This window comes from Lissotriton vulgaris, chromosome 7 (genome assembly GCF_964263255.1).
Source record: "Lissotriton vulgaris chromosome 7, aLisVul1.2, whole genome shotgun sequence".
In the NCBI taxonomy this organism is placed as follows: Eukaryota; Metazoa; Chordata; class Amphibia; order Caudata; family Salamandridae; genus Lissotriton; species Lissotriton vulgaris.
The window spans coordinates 636,277,237-636,291,617 of NC_141695.1; the positions used below are offsets into that span (position 1 = coordinate 636,277,237).

The window sequence follows — 14,381 nt, forward strand, 5'->3', positions numbered from 1 at the left end:
AATTGATGGGGATTTTTTCCCGTGTGGGGTTCCTCTGACTTCATCTCGAAGTACATGAAGTATTTGTGGGAGGAGTGTGGGGTAACTTACAAGTTTACCACTCTGTACCATCCTCAAGGGAATGGTTTGGTTGAGAGATTCAACCGAACCCTGAAAGGCATGATAATAAGCATTGCAGAGCCCATGAGACGGAAGGGGGTCGTCTTTTTACCATGCCTGTTGTTTGCCTACAGGGAGGTACCTCAAAAGTCCTTAGGGTTCAGTCCGTTTGAGCTCCTGTATGATAGCCCTGTTAGAGGACCTCTCAGTCTGGTGAAGGAGGGTTGGGAGGAATCCCCTGGTAAGACCCCTCAGGATGTGTTTAGCTATGTGCTGGCCTTCTGCAACCAGACTCAATGCTTCAGTAAACTCGCTCAGGCAAACCTGGAAACTAGCAAGGAAGAGATGAAATGATGGTACGACCAGAATGCCACTCTGGACGAATTTCAACCTGGGCAGAAGGTGTGGGTGATGGCGCCAGTGGTGCCTTACGCACTCCAAGACAAGTGACTGGGCCATATGAGATGGTGGAGCGCAAGAGTGAGGTAACCTATCTGGTTGACTTGCAGTCTCTCAGGAACTCTTTGAGGGTCCTACATGTGAACCGCCGCAAAACACACTTTGAGAGGTATGATGTGACAATGCTCCTTGCTACAGATGATGGGATGGAGGATGAAAGTGACCCTCTTCCTGACCTCCTGTCAGCAGAGGAGCAGGATGGGTCAGTGGATTAGGTAAACCTCTCTCCCACACTGACCACAGAACAGCAGAGGGACCGTCACCATGTGTTGGTTTAGTTCGCCTCCCTGTTCTCCCTGACACCAGGAGTCCCCAATTGGTGCGTCCATGATGTGGACACTGGGGACAGTCTACCTGTGAGATGCAAAAATGTTACGGGGTAGCTGACAAGGTCAGAGCCTGCATCATGGAAGAAGTTTCCAAGATGTTGGCGCTAGGGGTAATTGAGCCCTCAAGCCACCCTTGGGCTAGCCCCGCGGTCTTAGAACCAAAAGCTGATGCTCCTGGTGCCACTCCAGAACTCCATTTTTGTGTGAACTACCATGGGCTCAATGCGGTCACCTAAACTGACGCACACCCCATCCCCCGAGCTAATGAGCTCTTGGATGGGTTGGGCACTGCCCAGTACCGCAGTACGTTTGATTTAACATCTGGGTACTGGCAGATTGCCTTAACTGAGGGGGGCAAGGAGAGATCAGCATTTTTTAATGCCAGAGGGGCACTGCCAGTTCCTTGTCATGCCCTTTGGGTTGGAGAACGCCTCTTCCACCTTCCAGAGACTGGTCAACCAGGTACTGTCCGGGCTGGAATAATTCAGTGCCGCATACCTGAATAACAAGACCCAGACAGAGGTGAGAGCCTTTTTAGAACTCACCTGGTATTATCGCCGATTTGTCAAGGGATATGGCACTATAGTTGCCCCCTTGACAGAGTTGGCTTCAAGGAAGCAGCCCAGGAAGGTGATCTAGACAGATGCCTGCCAGACCGCGTATGATGCCCTGAAAGGTGCCATGTGCATGGCACCCGTTCTCAAGGCGCCTGATTTTTCCAAAGAGTTTGTGGTGTAGACAGATGCTTCAGAGCATGGAGTGGGAGCAGTACTCTCACAAGTAAATGATGAATGCTTGGACCAACTCGTAGCTTTCATTAGTAGGAGGCTACTTCCCAGGGAGCAGAGGTGGAGTGCAGTTGATAGGGAAGATGTTGCTGTGGTCTGGGCACTCAAGAAGCTAAGGCCCTACTTGTTTGGGACTCACTTTCGGGGTCAGACAGACCACCGGCCCCTCAGATGGTTAATGCAGAGGAGGGGTGAGAACCTAAAACTGTTGAGGTGGTCCATCTCCCTATAGGGAATGGACTTTACGATGAAACACCGCCCTAGTACTGAACACGCAAATGCTAATGACCTGTCCAGGTTCTTCTGCCTTAGTGATGAGAACTCCCAAGAGGGTGGGTAGTTCTCCCCACTTTTCAGCTGGAGGGGACATGTGTTGGACCTCGCATCTTTGGCATGGTTTCCCCTGACTTTCTGCCTCTACCTCCTGTATTTTTAGGTCTCGCCTACGCAGCACGCATGCGCTGAATAGGAAAAGACCTTTAGAAATTGATTCAGTTTTGCAGGCAAAAACGTGCATGCATTGCATTGCTTTCAATGGCCACGGGTGCAAGTTTGGCTATTACCTTGCGGGAGCGAGCTCTCAAACCATCTGTTTGTAATTAACAGATTGTTGCTGCTCGCTCCCACAAGAGAAACATGTGCAAGCCTCCTTCCCCTGCTTAACAAATGCCATGCCCAGCTTTCACTTTCACAATGTCCGCCGTGCATTTCTTTTGTACTGCACAACTTCGCCGTACTCCACTTGCTTTTATTCTTCGCTCATGGTGTAACAGAATAATATCTCAGATTAACTTAAATAATTGTGCTACCACGTCTTCGCAGAAACAAGCACAATGTTATGGTTTCAGTAAGGGGTGAGCCAAATGGACAACATTTAGAGGTTCCAACCCCACAGTGAATGCGTGTGAAATGTAAACAAATGTGCTTGTTGTAGAATCAGCCAAAATGGAAGACGGGGCACTCACAGCACCATGCCTCAGCACTCGCCAATGAGTGGAATAACACAACTACACTCACAACTGGGTATGGGGGGCATTCTACTTCAAAGTTCACACATATTTGAGTACGTGGTTTTGAAAAGTGTACACCTACATAGAACGCGTTGTAAGCTTTTCATTATACACATCACCACACGCTTAATTTATTTTTTTAATCTGATCTAATGCAGGTCCGTCTGGCATCATTAAGTTATCCCCAAATATTCATTTTTAGGAGACATGTGACTTCCTCCAACCCTATTCTAGCGGCAATGACTTACGTCTGGCACACAGTGCATACAGTATTGATAGAGAACTGTAACAAACACACGCATGCCCCCTGTGGAACGAACAAGGTAATTTTAACAGGAAGCTTTTGACTCTGGAGGTTGTAAAGACTTTGAATCATTCAATAACACACGCCGATTGCTAATCTTTGCAAAAATAAAAGTGACCTGTTAACCTCGGAAACATCAAAATGCAACATTCAGCGAGTGGTGTGAATCATCATTAGAGCTAAGCCATAGACATCTCAACAAGCATTTGCGAGGCATTATGACAAAGTTGTAAACAGTATCACCACACCTATGGTAATAGGCTAATTGCTGAACATTAAGGCGGTTCTGCATTCCATGAGTGTATAATAATAATGCAAACAACCTTGTCATTTTTATAATTGTTGGGAAGTACTTCACAAAACAACTCCTCATTTCTGTGCAGCAGAATCAACCCGAACCACTGCAGGGCTTAATACTCCTCAGTTAAAGCCATGTCATCATAAAATCCCAGGAACAGACTAATGAGTGAATGAGTGATAGTACAATGAACATTAACTGCTTGTGAGGAATTTAAAAAATGCAAGAAAGGCTCCACATATGTCTAATGTAAATTCCAATTGTGTGATAAATAGATTTGTGTTTTTGCAATGCACATAACAAAACAAGCATTTTTTGTTGCTAATGTGTAAAATCGAGCAAAAGAAATAGACACGCTGACGCAACCCACTGCTGTTGGCTGTGTCATTTTGTAGGTGGGTACACTGCACACATGATGACTTGCTTATGCAGGTGTCACTACGCATGCACGGCTAAGAAATGAGGCAGACACCTTTTTAAAAAAAAATAATTTATGTATGCCTAAGAAATGATGCAGGTATCATTTTTATAAAAGAATTTATTTATGGCCTCCGGAGATGGGAAATCCCCCCTCCAAATCCCGCACGGTTAAGAGCCTTGGAGTCACCTTCAGTGATGACCTCTCCTTGAAAAGTCAGGTAGGGTCAGTTGTTTCCGCATGCTTCTTTCAGCTGCGCAAGATTAGAAAGATTGCCCATTTCCTAACCCATTCTGCCCTGATACAGGTGACCATCGCCCTTGTGCTGTCTAGGCTGGACTACTCAAATAGTTTATATTTGGGCCTTCCAGCCGGGCAGCTCAAGAGGCTGCAGCTGGTTCAAAATCAGGCGGCCAGGCTGATCTGTGGGCTTCCTAAATGGCAGTCCATCAGGCCAGGCCTGGCAGACCTGCATTGGCTGCCGGTAGCCCAGAGGGTGGCTTTTAAAACCGGCTGCATTATCTTTAGGGCATTACAAAGCAAAGGCCCCAAATTCATTATCAACCTGCTTGCCAGATACACCCCCTCCCGCAACCTCCGTTCTGGCCACAAAAACTTGCTCACAGTGCCGGTTGTTAGGAAACAACGTCAGGGCGGCAGCTCCTTTCATTTTCTTGCTGCATCCCTCTGGAACTCCTTGCCAGCTTCTTTAAGGTCACACGAGGACATTCTAGCCTTTAGACTAGCCTTTAAAACCTGGCTTTTTAGAGAAGCCTATCCTCAGACGTTCTAAGTGGTCCTTCTGTTGTTGTGTTATGCTCTGGAAACTTCCTACAGCGCCATGAAGCCTACGGGCGTACGCGCGCTTTATAAGCTAAATTTAACATAACATAACATAACATTTATGATCCAAAATGGATCAGTAAACAAAGAAAACCCGCATTGGCATAGCCAATAGGTCTCGCCTTTGGGACCTGCTGCATAACTAAATACTTATAAGGTCCCAAAGGCGAGACCTATTGGCTATGCCAATACTTGTTGACACTGTGCTGGATTCCTTTTTTAGATGCTTTGGGCACTTTGCCACTGCTGATTAGTGCCAAAATGCAAGTGCTCCCTGGTTAAATTGTAATTGTGATTGGTTATCCATGATTGGCATATTTGTTTCATCAGTAGGTCCCTAGTAAAGTGCACCGAGTGTGCCAGGGCTGGTGATTCTAATACTACTAGTGGGCCTGCAGCACTGATTGTGCCACCCACAGGAGTAGTCCTAAGATGGTGTCTCAGGCCTTCCACCGCAGTGCCTATGTGCAGTTTGTTAACTGCCATGTTGACCGGGCCAGTGTCCGCACTTGCCAGGCCTTATCATTCCCTTTTTCTTACACATAGGACACCCCTATGGTAGGCCCAAGGTACCCCCTGGGCAGGGGGCAGTTTATGAGAAAGGTAGGACATGTACTAGTGTGGGTAACATGTCCTGATAGTGAAATACTGCCAATTTCGTTTTTCTCTATTGAAAGGCTATCTTGTCCCATAGGACAGAATGGGGAATGTCTGTAACATGTTTACCTGCATATCTTCCCATAGAAGCAAGATAGGAATATGGAATGCGGTATCCCTGAACTCAGAATTTAATAACACATCTTTTAGGAAGGATGGTTTTTAGAATTCAGTGTTTGTAAATAGCCCTTTTAGAAAGTGTCTATTTTCTTGTTCAACCTTTCTGTGTGCCTCTGCCTGTTTGTGAATTGACTGTCTGGTTTGTCAGTGACAGGGGCTGGGGTGGCTCCAGGAGGCTTGGAAAGTCACACATGAAGAACAAAGACTTTTAGGGCATAAATATCAGAGCTGAAACCCCTGAACTTTAGACATAGAAAACTTTGCGATCAAGAAGGAATCCCTGCCATAAGGAAAAGCTGAAGAAGACTGAAGAGAAGTGCTGCCCTTGCTGTGTGTCTGGGGTTGACCTGCAGTTTGCTGTTTCTGCTAAGGAGAGGACTAAGGGTCTTTTTCTGCTGTGTGCTGTGCCCCCCTGCTTGAAGAGGAACTGTGCTGTGTGCTTTGTAACTCTGAAGTGAAAACGTCTCCAAGACCCTGAGGAGAGCTGGCCTCCTGTTATAGAAACTCAGAGATACAAACATTTCTAAAGATCTTGAAGCACACACTTTCTGAACAGTGCTCCGCTTTCTATACAGCCTCTGAGTATATTTGTGTGCCCCGGGACGCCACTGGTACCCTCTGTGAAGCACGCCTTGCCTGCACATCTTTCTGCTCCCAGGATCACCAAGAGCGCTGTGTGTTTCACCGCCGCTGGCCAGTGACCAGAGGGAAGCACTGGGGGCCTGTATTTCACTGCCGCCGGCCTCCAATCTCCAAGATTGCTGCATGCCTGGCTTTCACCTCTGCTGCTTGAGTCGACTGCCCGATGCCGGGTCTACCTAAGGAGGAGCCGCGTCAGAGCCGGAGCGGTTACGGAGGGTTGCCTAGCAACCAGGGCCCCCTTGGGCTGATCAGCTGTTGTCAACCGGGATCGCCCAAGCGAAGGAGATGAACCATGACCTCCAGGTAAGACTCGGATCGAAGTCTGGAGTCTCAGTGTGTATCATTGCCCTGGGGGCAGGTTGCGGAATGAAGGGGGGCTTCCGACGGCTGCATCTGAACAGACCGGGATCGGCTGTCTCAGGGGCTTGAGCTATGCCACCCTCCTCTGTTGGAAAGCATTTGGGATAAGACACTACTCACGGAGCTCGCAGCCAGTTGGGAGGAGTTCATTGATAAAAAGAATTGGATAACGGGACTGTGCCGGTGCTGAGGCGAACAGTACTGGTGATATTGCATTTTGATTAACAAGAGAGATACAGCTCCTGCACACGTTTTTCTTTTTAACCCTGAAACTAAACTGTTGATCCCACAACATTGACCTAAGAGAGGTACAGAATCTACAGGAAGACATTTTTAAAGAAGAGATCATTGTGTATGTGGATGGTTGTCATTATTGGTCTTGCCTAACCTTAGATAAATTTGTCTATATTTTTATAATAACCTGTGTGGTGTCCATTTGTGGTATCTCACTCTTACTTTGGGTGTTGGTGCAAATACTTTACACATTGCCTTGGGTATAAGCCTGTCTGCTTGTGCCAAGCTACCAAGGGTGTGAGCAGGGGTTATCTACAGTGTGCTTACCCCTTACTCTCACTAGAAGAAAGGGTCCCTATTTGGTGAAAGGTACCAATCTCTGCCAACTAGAGACCCTCATGGAACACCATTTCGCTAATGTCTGAGGTCCTATACTTCACACTGCCTCTTGCCCAGCAGGGGCTACCAATGACTACTGTATAAGCTATTTTGGTTGCTCTATCCACTTTTTGGTGTCCCCAGGCCCATCGTCTCTATAGGTTGCCACTGGTGCTTTTTCTGAAAAGCTTGCCTTATTTCCACCTGCTCAGTTTATTGTTCCTCAATATTATCTGAATCTTGATTAATGGATTACCCCTCCAATTTGAAATGATGCAAGGTTTCCATGTTCAAAACATTGTCTTCTTAGTGGCAGTAACTTCAACCATAGGGTCAATGAACTTCAGACCCTCTCACTCCCACCAACATTCATGGTCTTCCGTGCAGATAGCCGGTTCTTCGTACTTGTCCATCTTTTCTTCCAAATGTGATGTCTGCTTTTCACGTAAGCTAGTCCAAAGAGGAGGAGCAGCTGCACAGATGGGATGCCAGACACCAAGGTTCTTACTATATTGATTATACAATACAGGACCGAATGGATGATGAGCTCTTTGTGAGGTCACCAGAGCCAAGAAGGGCAATTCGGTTACCAATTGTAACATTTCGCATTACCTTTTGTATTAAAATGTGCTATGCTTTGGCCAAGAAAAGCCGTTTGGGCGGCATTTTTGCCTTCTCCCTCAGAACCATGGCTGCTTTTTTTACTCTCCCAGTCCCCAGAGCTTTTCTGTAGCTGTGTGGTTATCCTTAAATATGTTTGCTAAACATTACTGCCGCACAGCCCATGCATACAGTCACAAATACTTTGCTTGGCTTTGTCCTATGATTTCCTTGATTAATCAAGCATACGATTCCACTTTGCTTTGGGACTCATTCATACATTGAAAAATCCGCGGGAATCAGAAGAAAAAGTTACTTATTTTCAGTAGTGATTTATTTGATAGATACAGTGTCTTCCTTCAGATTCTTCACTACCTTCTCTTCATTCTTTTGAGTCACTGTACCACTAATTATCACCTTTTGAACTTCAATGTGGTCACAACCTGGGAAAGCAAAGTAAATGTAAATGTAAATGTGGGTGTACTTGTAAAGCGCACTGTGACTCCAAGGAGTATCCTGGCGCTGAAGACCGCTGGGGAAACCGTCCTGGTTTTCCCTGTGGGATGGTCCCTTGCTGGGTATCTCCAAGGTGAAACCAGGCATCCCCAGCGTCTGGGTCGCGGTGGAGGCTGCATACTGCCACCTGGTGAGCTACTGCAGGGGAAAAAATGTCGGATCTAGTCTGTACCTAGAGGACATTTGTATAGTATTCACCAGAAATATTGCTAAAGATGGCTAGCAACTTATTTGTTAGTTCTTATTTTTCCCTCGTCTCTCGCATTCCTGCCTTGTAGCCCCGTTGTGTGGAGAAACGCATAATAGCGTTAATGTCCGTGGTAAGGTCCCACTGCCTCACTTGTTGTACCGGGCCCACAGCTGCTCTCTGGTACTGCATGCCTCTAATGCCGACCCCTTGCCTAAATAGAAAACGCACTTCAATTTGTTAACTGTCTCATCAAATGTCCCATTAAACCTAGCTCCTATCTTTTTAGAGTTGCTGCGGTTGGTGACTGTAAACACGACTAGTCATTTGCAAGCACTGGTTTGTAAAAGCTGTTTTGTAGAAGCAGTTGGAAGCACCCAGCGTTAAATTGCATGATGACCTGATCAACCCTGTGTTTCACAGCCATCCTCCAAACCCCCTAGGTGGGGACTGTTGGTGCATTTGCTGATCTTGGACCGCTTTTGGTTTGAGTTTCATGTAAATCCATAAAATTAGGGCCTGAGTGCACTGTGTTGTGAGATTACTTTGCCAGCAGGAGCTCATTATTCCCTTGGACCAGAGCTCCTTTCCGAAGCCAGAACTATCAGAGAATAAAACTTTGTTAAAGTAGATTTATGAAAAGTGTTACAACAATGTTTCCACGCTGCCCTAAAGCATTCTATATTCATGAATCCTTTAACTATAACTTTGATAATAAAAGTTTGATACAGGGAAGTAAACTGTGCATTCTAGATAAATAGCCTTTATGGGATGTATGCACTCTTGACAGTCTGATAGCCAACCAGCTTCATTGCCATAAACTTACTATTTCCATGTAACTGCTCTACAGTTTAGTGTTACAAGCTCTAATAAGTGAGCCAGCACATGTGACTCGGTGTCAGTTATTTAATCATTACCTATTATTGTAACTTTTTTATTTATTGCTACAATAAAAGAAACCATGGTTTTCTGTGTTTTAACAGATTACTGGCGATGAATTATTTGCAGATGTGGCCATGGACATCCTAAACTACGTCTCCAGGGACATGACTAATGAGGTAAGCCATGATTGTAGTTTCACCTTTTTGTGATGTAAGACCACATGAGGCATTTCTAAAAAAGACTTAAGATGTTTGTTGATGTCTTGATAGCCCATATAGAGCCCACTTCTCCTTTGAAATATTGCCAGAATCTGTCAAAGAACCTTAGACATGGACAGAGGTAAAATGAAATGCCTCAATCTTTTCTGTCCCAGATTGACATCCAGCGGAACTTTGGGGGTCTTGCGACTAGTGGCCGAAAGTGCTCTGAAATGGGCTTTTGAAAACATTGACTATGAAAATGAGGTGTTTTTTCAGAAGTATATTTCTAACCACAGATTCCTCACCTCGTGAATTTCACCAGGCTTGGTTCATAAAACTCAAAAACAGTGCTCCTGTTCACTGGTAGGTGTCACTTTACGACTCTCCATCGACTCCGTTATACGCAACTCTGCTAGTCAGTTCCAGAGTCCAAGTGCCACCCATAAGCCCTAATGTCCATTGCCTTCTCTCCGTGCCTTCAGATGCAGATCCGGAGCTCCGCTTATTCCATCAATTTGTGAAAACATTTTCTCCAAATTTTGTAGTGGGCCCCTTGCCCTTACCATGTCATTTTAGGAAGAGACATGTCCCTTACATGTCACTTCCTAAAATGACAATGTTTTAACCTTGTATGGACAATGAAAACACCCATGGAGGTGTGCATCTGGCCCCTGGACACATGACTCCAAGGCCTCCTCCTGTTGTGCCCGGATGAATCCAGAGGCCATCCAAGAACATGAAATGAAGCTCTACATGGTAAAGCACCAAAAAGTTGTGCACCATTCCCACTCCAAGTCGAGATCACAGACTTGCTCCCACTCCCGAAATTGTTCTGAAGCAAATTTTCCTCCTGGTCAAAGTCTTTAGGTACGTCAAAGAAGAAACATAAGAATTCCACAGGGGACTTGACTGCTTCATCGCTCTCGTTCTCTAGAGAAAGCACATGGGTATCACTGTGCCTTTAGGTTTTGCTTTCATTCCATCAAGGAGTCAATTCCATCTTTAATCCTATGCACCCACGTTCCTGGGTCAGTTGACAATGTTGCAGCAGGTTAAAGCCTTTTGGGAGGCCATGCTGTACATGCTTGACATGCTTCCATCTCCCTCAAGTCACCCTTCAGACCCCAATGATACGCAGGGACCCCCAGTCAGCTTATCACTGGTGGGTTCACCCTCTGTGCTGTGTGGGCAAAACGAACTTTCTTCAAGTCCTGTACCAGTGTCTGGACCAGAGCTGAAATCTGCTCTGGCCCATTGAATATCGATGGCGGCAGTGAAGGCACCGGGTTTGGAGTAGGAACCCCAACCCATTGTGGTTTCTGACTTTGAGCAGGTTTCATCACAGTCTTGACTGACGCCACTTCCAGATCTTGATGACCTGCAGCCTAAATTTGATCCATCAGACTCAGACACAATTCCACTACCACGCAACTACGAACAGACATTACACCAACTTTTTGGTCTGGACTCTGATCAGAGCCAACCATATGGAGAGGACAGTGGTGGTGATGGAGAGGAACAATAACAGCTGGTACATGGACAAATAGAATTTCAGTGGGCTGCATACCTCCCCCAACCCTGGTTTGGTTTCCCCCCAGGGCCAGCAACAGAAGGGGGTACTTCTTTCACCACTGTGGTTAGGAGGACTAGTGATGTCCTTATCTCCACCTTCCCACTATGGAGGTAAAATCTAATATGTTAACAAAGATCCTGCAGCCTGGCCAGGCACCGGCTGACCTTTTTTGGCCTTCAGTGACGCCCTCACTGACACACTGTTGGGAACTTGTGCTAAACCATGTTATGGTCCACCATTCAACTGACAAGTTGCTTGCCACCGTAGACCTGTTCCAGGTGACCTGGATTTCTTAACTCATTATCCAACCCCTCTGACCCTTTGTCGAAAGGCATACTCTCTCCCCAGCAGCTCTGCTCTTACAGCTCCTACGCTTGAGCCTCCAGCCCACTCCTGGGAGAAATTCGAGACCCCTGCCTGCAAGGTTCCGCCCTGTGCCTCTGCCTGATTGCCTCTGCCTGACTCCGCCCTTGGTGCTCGTAATCCCTGGTATCTGTATTGTACTGAATCGTGTATTTTTATTCCCAGCTATTTGTCTTGTTTATTTCATTGCCATAAACTTTTATTGGTAGTATCTGTCTGTTTTGTGCCATTCTCCCCGCTTCCATTTCCCACCCTGCTGCCCCTGCGGCCCCACCCCTTATCCACAACCGCCTCCTTCCTGCCCCTCCCACCTCCCCTACTTAATGGCGGCCTCTGCGCGGTCGCGCCTAAGGCAAGCCCGTCTGCGCCCGAACGCGACCAGCACCAGGAACCCTGGATCTCCAACCATCCATTGCTACGACACCACCACCCTCCTCGCACTCAACCCGAAAACTCAAACTGTTCTCCTGCCTCCACTGCTGCCACACCTTAGCCACCGCCCCTGCCGCCAACACCACCGACGCCAGCACCGGCGACACCCTAAGATGAATCCTCCTCAACGTGCACTCCATACACAAACACGCCATGGAAATCTGGAACCTATTCGACTCTCTCTCGCCCTACATCGCCTTCTTCACAGAGACCTGGACCAACGCCTCGGCCACCCCCGACATCAACACTGGCATCCCGGACGGATTCAAGATCCAGAGGAAGGATCGCTACAACCACCAGGGAGGGGGCCTCACCATCGCCCACAAAAGCACCCTCCAGCGAAACCTTCTCCTCCGCCGAACACCTGCACTTCCAGATCTGGATGAACCTCAACGCCACACTCCGAGGAACCCTCGTCTACAGAGCCCCCCGACACCCTTCGCCACCACTATCACTGACTTCATCGCACCTCACGCCATCGCATCAACGAACTACATACTCATTGGAGACGTGAACTTCCACCTCGACCACCCCAGCGAGCCCATCTCCCCCACCCTCGGTGACAACCTCGCCAATATCGGACTTAAAAAACTCATCACCACACCGACCTACAGAGCAGGACACACACTGGACCCCATCTTTGCTGTAGGAAACAGAGTTCAATTCAGCCACACAACGCAACCACCATGGACCGACCACCACTGCATACACTTCACAGTCGACAAACCCAAGGCACCCAAACCATCCCCACGCCCACCTCGAAGGAATTGGAGCAAGGTTACCGGCGAACAACTTAACTACACCCTCACCCGAGACAACCACACCTGGGCATCCGACAAAAGCATCACAGCCAGAGAACTCCACACCTTAATCTCCAGCTGCACAGATGAGCTTGCATCCGCTACACAACCCTGACAAACAGTGCCCCAGGAATGCCGCCTGGTTCACCACCGATCTCCAAGAAGCCAGGCGAACATGCAGACGCATGGAGGAACACCAAGACAACCGAAAACTACTCCACCTACAAGGACGCCATGACAGGCAACCACAACCAAATCGGAACCACCAAGAGAAACTTCATCCACAACAAAATACTCACCAACTCCAAGAAACTCTTCAGTGTCTTTCAGGAATTCACCAACCCAGGCAGCGAAGCCACAGACATCACCCTGGCCCAAGACCTCTGCGACAAGCTTGGAACCTACTTCCACCTCAAGATCAAAACCCTCTACGACAACTTAGTCGACCATCCAACAGACGACACAGCCTACCCACCCGCCCCACAAATACACTAGCCTGCCCACCATCTCCAACTGGACACCGATCACGACCGAAGACACCGCCTCAACCATGAAAGGCATCCACTCGGGGGCCCCCACCGACCCCTGCCCTCCTCACATCTACCACAGAGCTGCGGCCGCCATCGCACCCAAACTGCAACGCACCATTAACACCACCTTCAAAACAGGAACCTTCCCAGAAGACTGGAAGTGCACAAAAGTCAGGCCCCCGCTCACGAAGCCCACAGCTGACCCCACCAACCTCTAGAACTCCCGACCCATCTCGCGCCTCCCCTGTGCGGCCAAAGTTGCAGAGAAAACAGTCAACAGGACTTGACACGATTCATCAAAGAAAACACCGTCCTCAACCCGTCCCAATCCGGATTCTGAAGCAACCACAGCACAGAGACCGCCCTACTCGCTGCCACAGAAGACATCTGCACCCTCCTGGACCAAGGCCACTCCTCTGCCCTCATCCTACTCGGCCTGTCAGCAGCCTTCGACACCATCTCTCATGGCACACTAGTCACCCGACTGCACAACGCCGGCATACAAGGAACAGCCTGGACTGGATCCGATCGTTCCTCACCCGAAGGAGCCAAAGAATCAGACTACCATCCTTCCTCTCCGATCCCACGAAAACCACCTGCTGAGTCCCACAGGGATCATCGCCCGACCACATGGCCTCAACATTGTATCCTACGACGACCACACCCAGCTCATCCTCTCCCTCACCAGAGACCCCACCACTGACAAACTCAACTTCCAGAAAGGAATGCAAGATGTCACAGTCTGGATGACCAACAGCTTCCTGGAGCTCAACGCCGAAAAGACAGTAGTCCTAATCCTTGGAATCACCCCTTCATTATGGGACAACACTTGGTGGCCGACCCCCCTCAGAAGCCCAACAACTCCAGCAGACCACACCAAAAACCTTGGCATCGTACTCGACTCATCACTCACCATGAACCGACAGGTCAACACCGTCACCTCCAGCTGCTTCAACAGCCTCTGCATCCTTCCCAAGATCTTCCCCCACCCCAGTGCCTTGAGACCCTCAGGGGTGAGTAGCGCACTCACAATGCCCCTGATTGATTGAACACCTGAAAGTATGGTGGTACAGGCGTCCACCAGTAAAGTGCCTTCCTAACTGCTCCCCCTGCCAGTGAGTCACAGCAGATAGATACATTTGGTAAGCATATGTTCTCCTGGCAGGGCATGGCATATTGACAATGACAGGCTCCACAGCCCTCATATAAGACTTCCCAGCCCTTTTGATGTTAAGGCTGTGAACCCAAAAGACAACAACCTGCTATCAGGAGCACCGTTCATCCCAATCCTTCATTCTTCTGACCATTTAAAAACCTCTTTAGTGCGTCTTTAACAGCACACAGCCTTCCTGAAGGAAG

At 48.1% G+C, this 14,381-nt stretch overlaps 1 protein-coding gene across 7 annotated transcripts in view; it reads left to right on the forward strand.

The window, feature by feature from the left end:
- Nucleotides 1-14,381, forward strand: part of SPATA20 (spermatogenesis associated 20) — a 2,039,700-nt gene that overhangs the window by 1,034,363 nt on the left and 990,956 nt on the right. For all 7 annotated transcript variants that reach the window (XM_086930841.1, XM_086930844.1, XM_086930843.1 and 4 more), the window contains one exon: nt 9,226-9,300. In XM_086930841.1, coding sequence (XP_086786967.1) covers nt 9,226-9,300 — 75 coding nt within the window. The remainder of the gene's footprint in view (nt 1-9,225; nt 9,301-14,381) is intronic.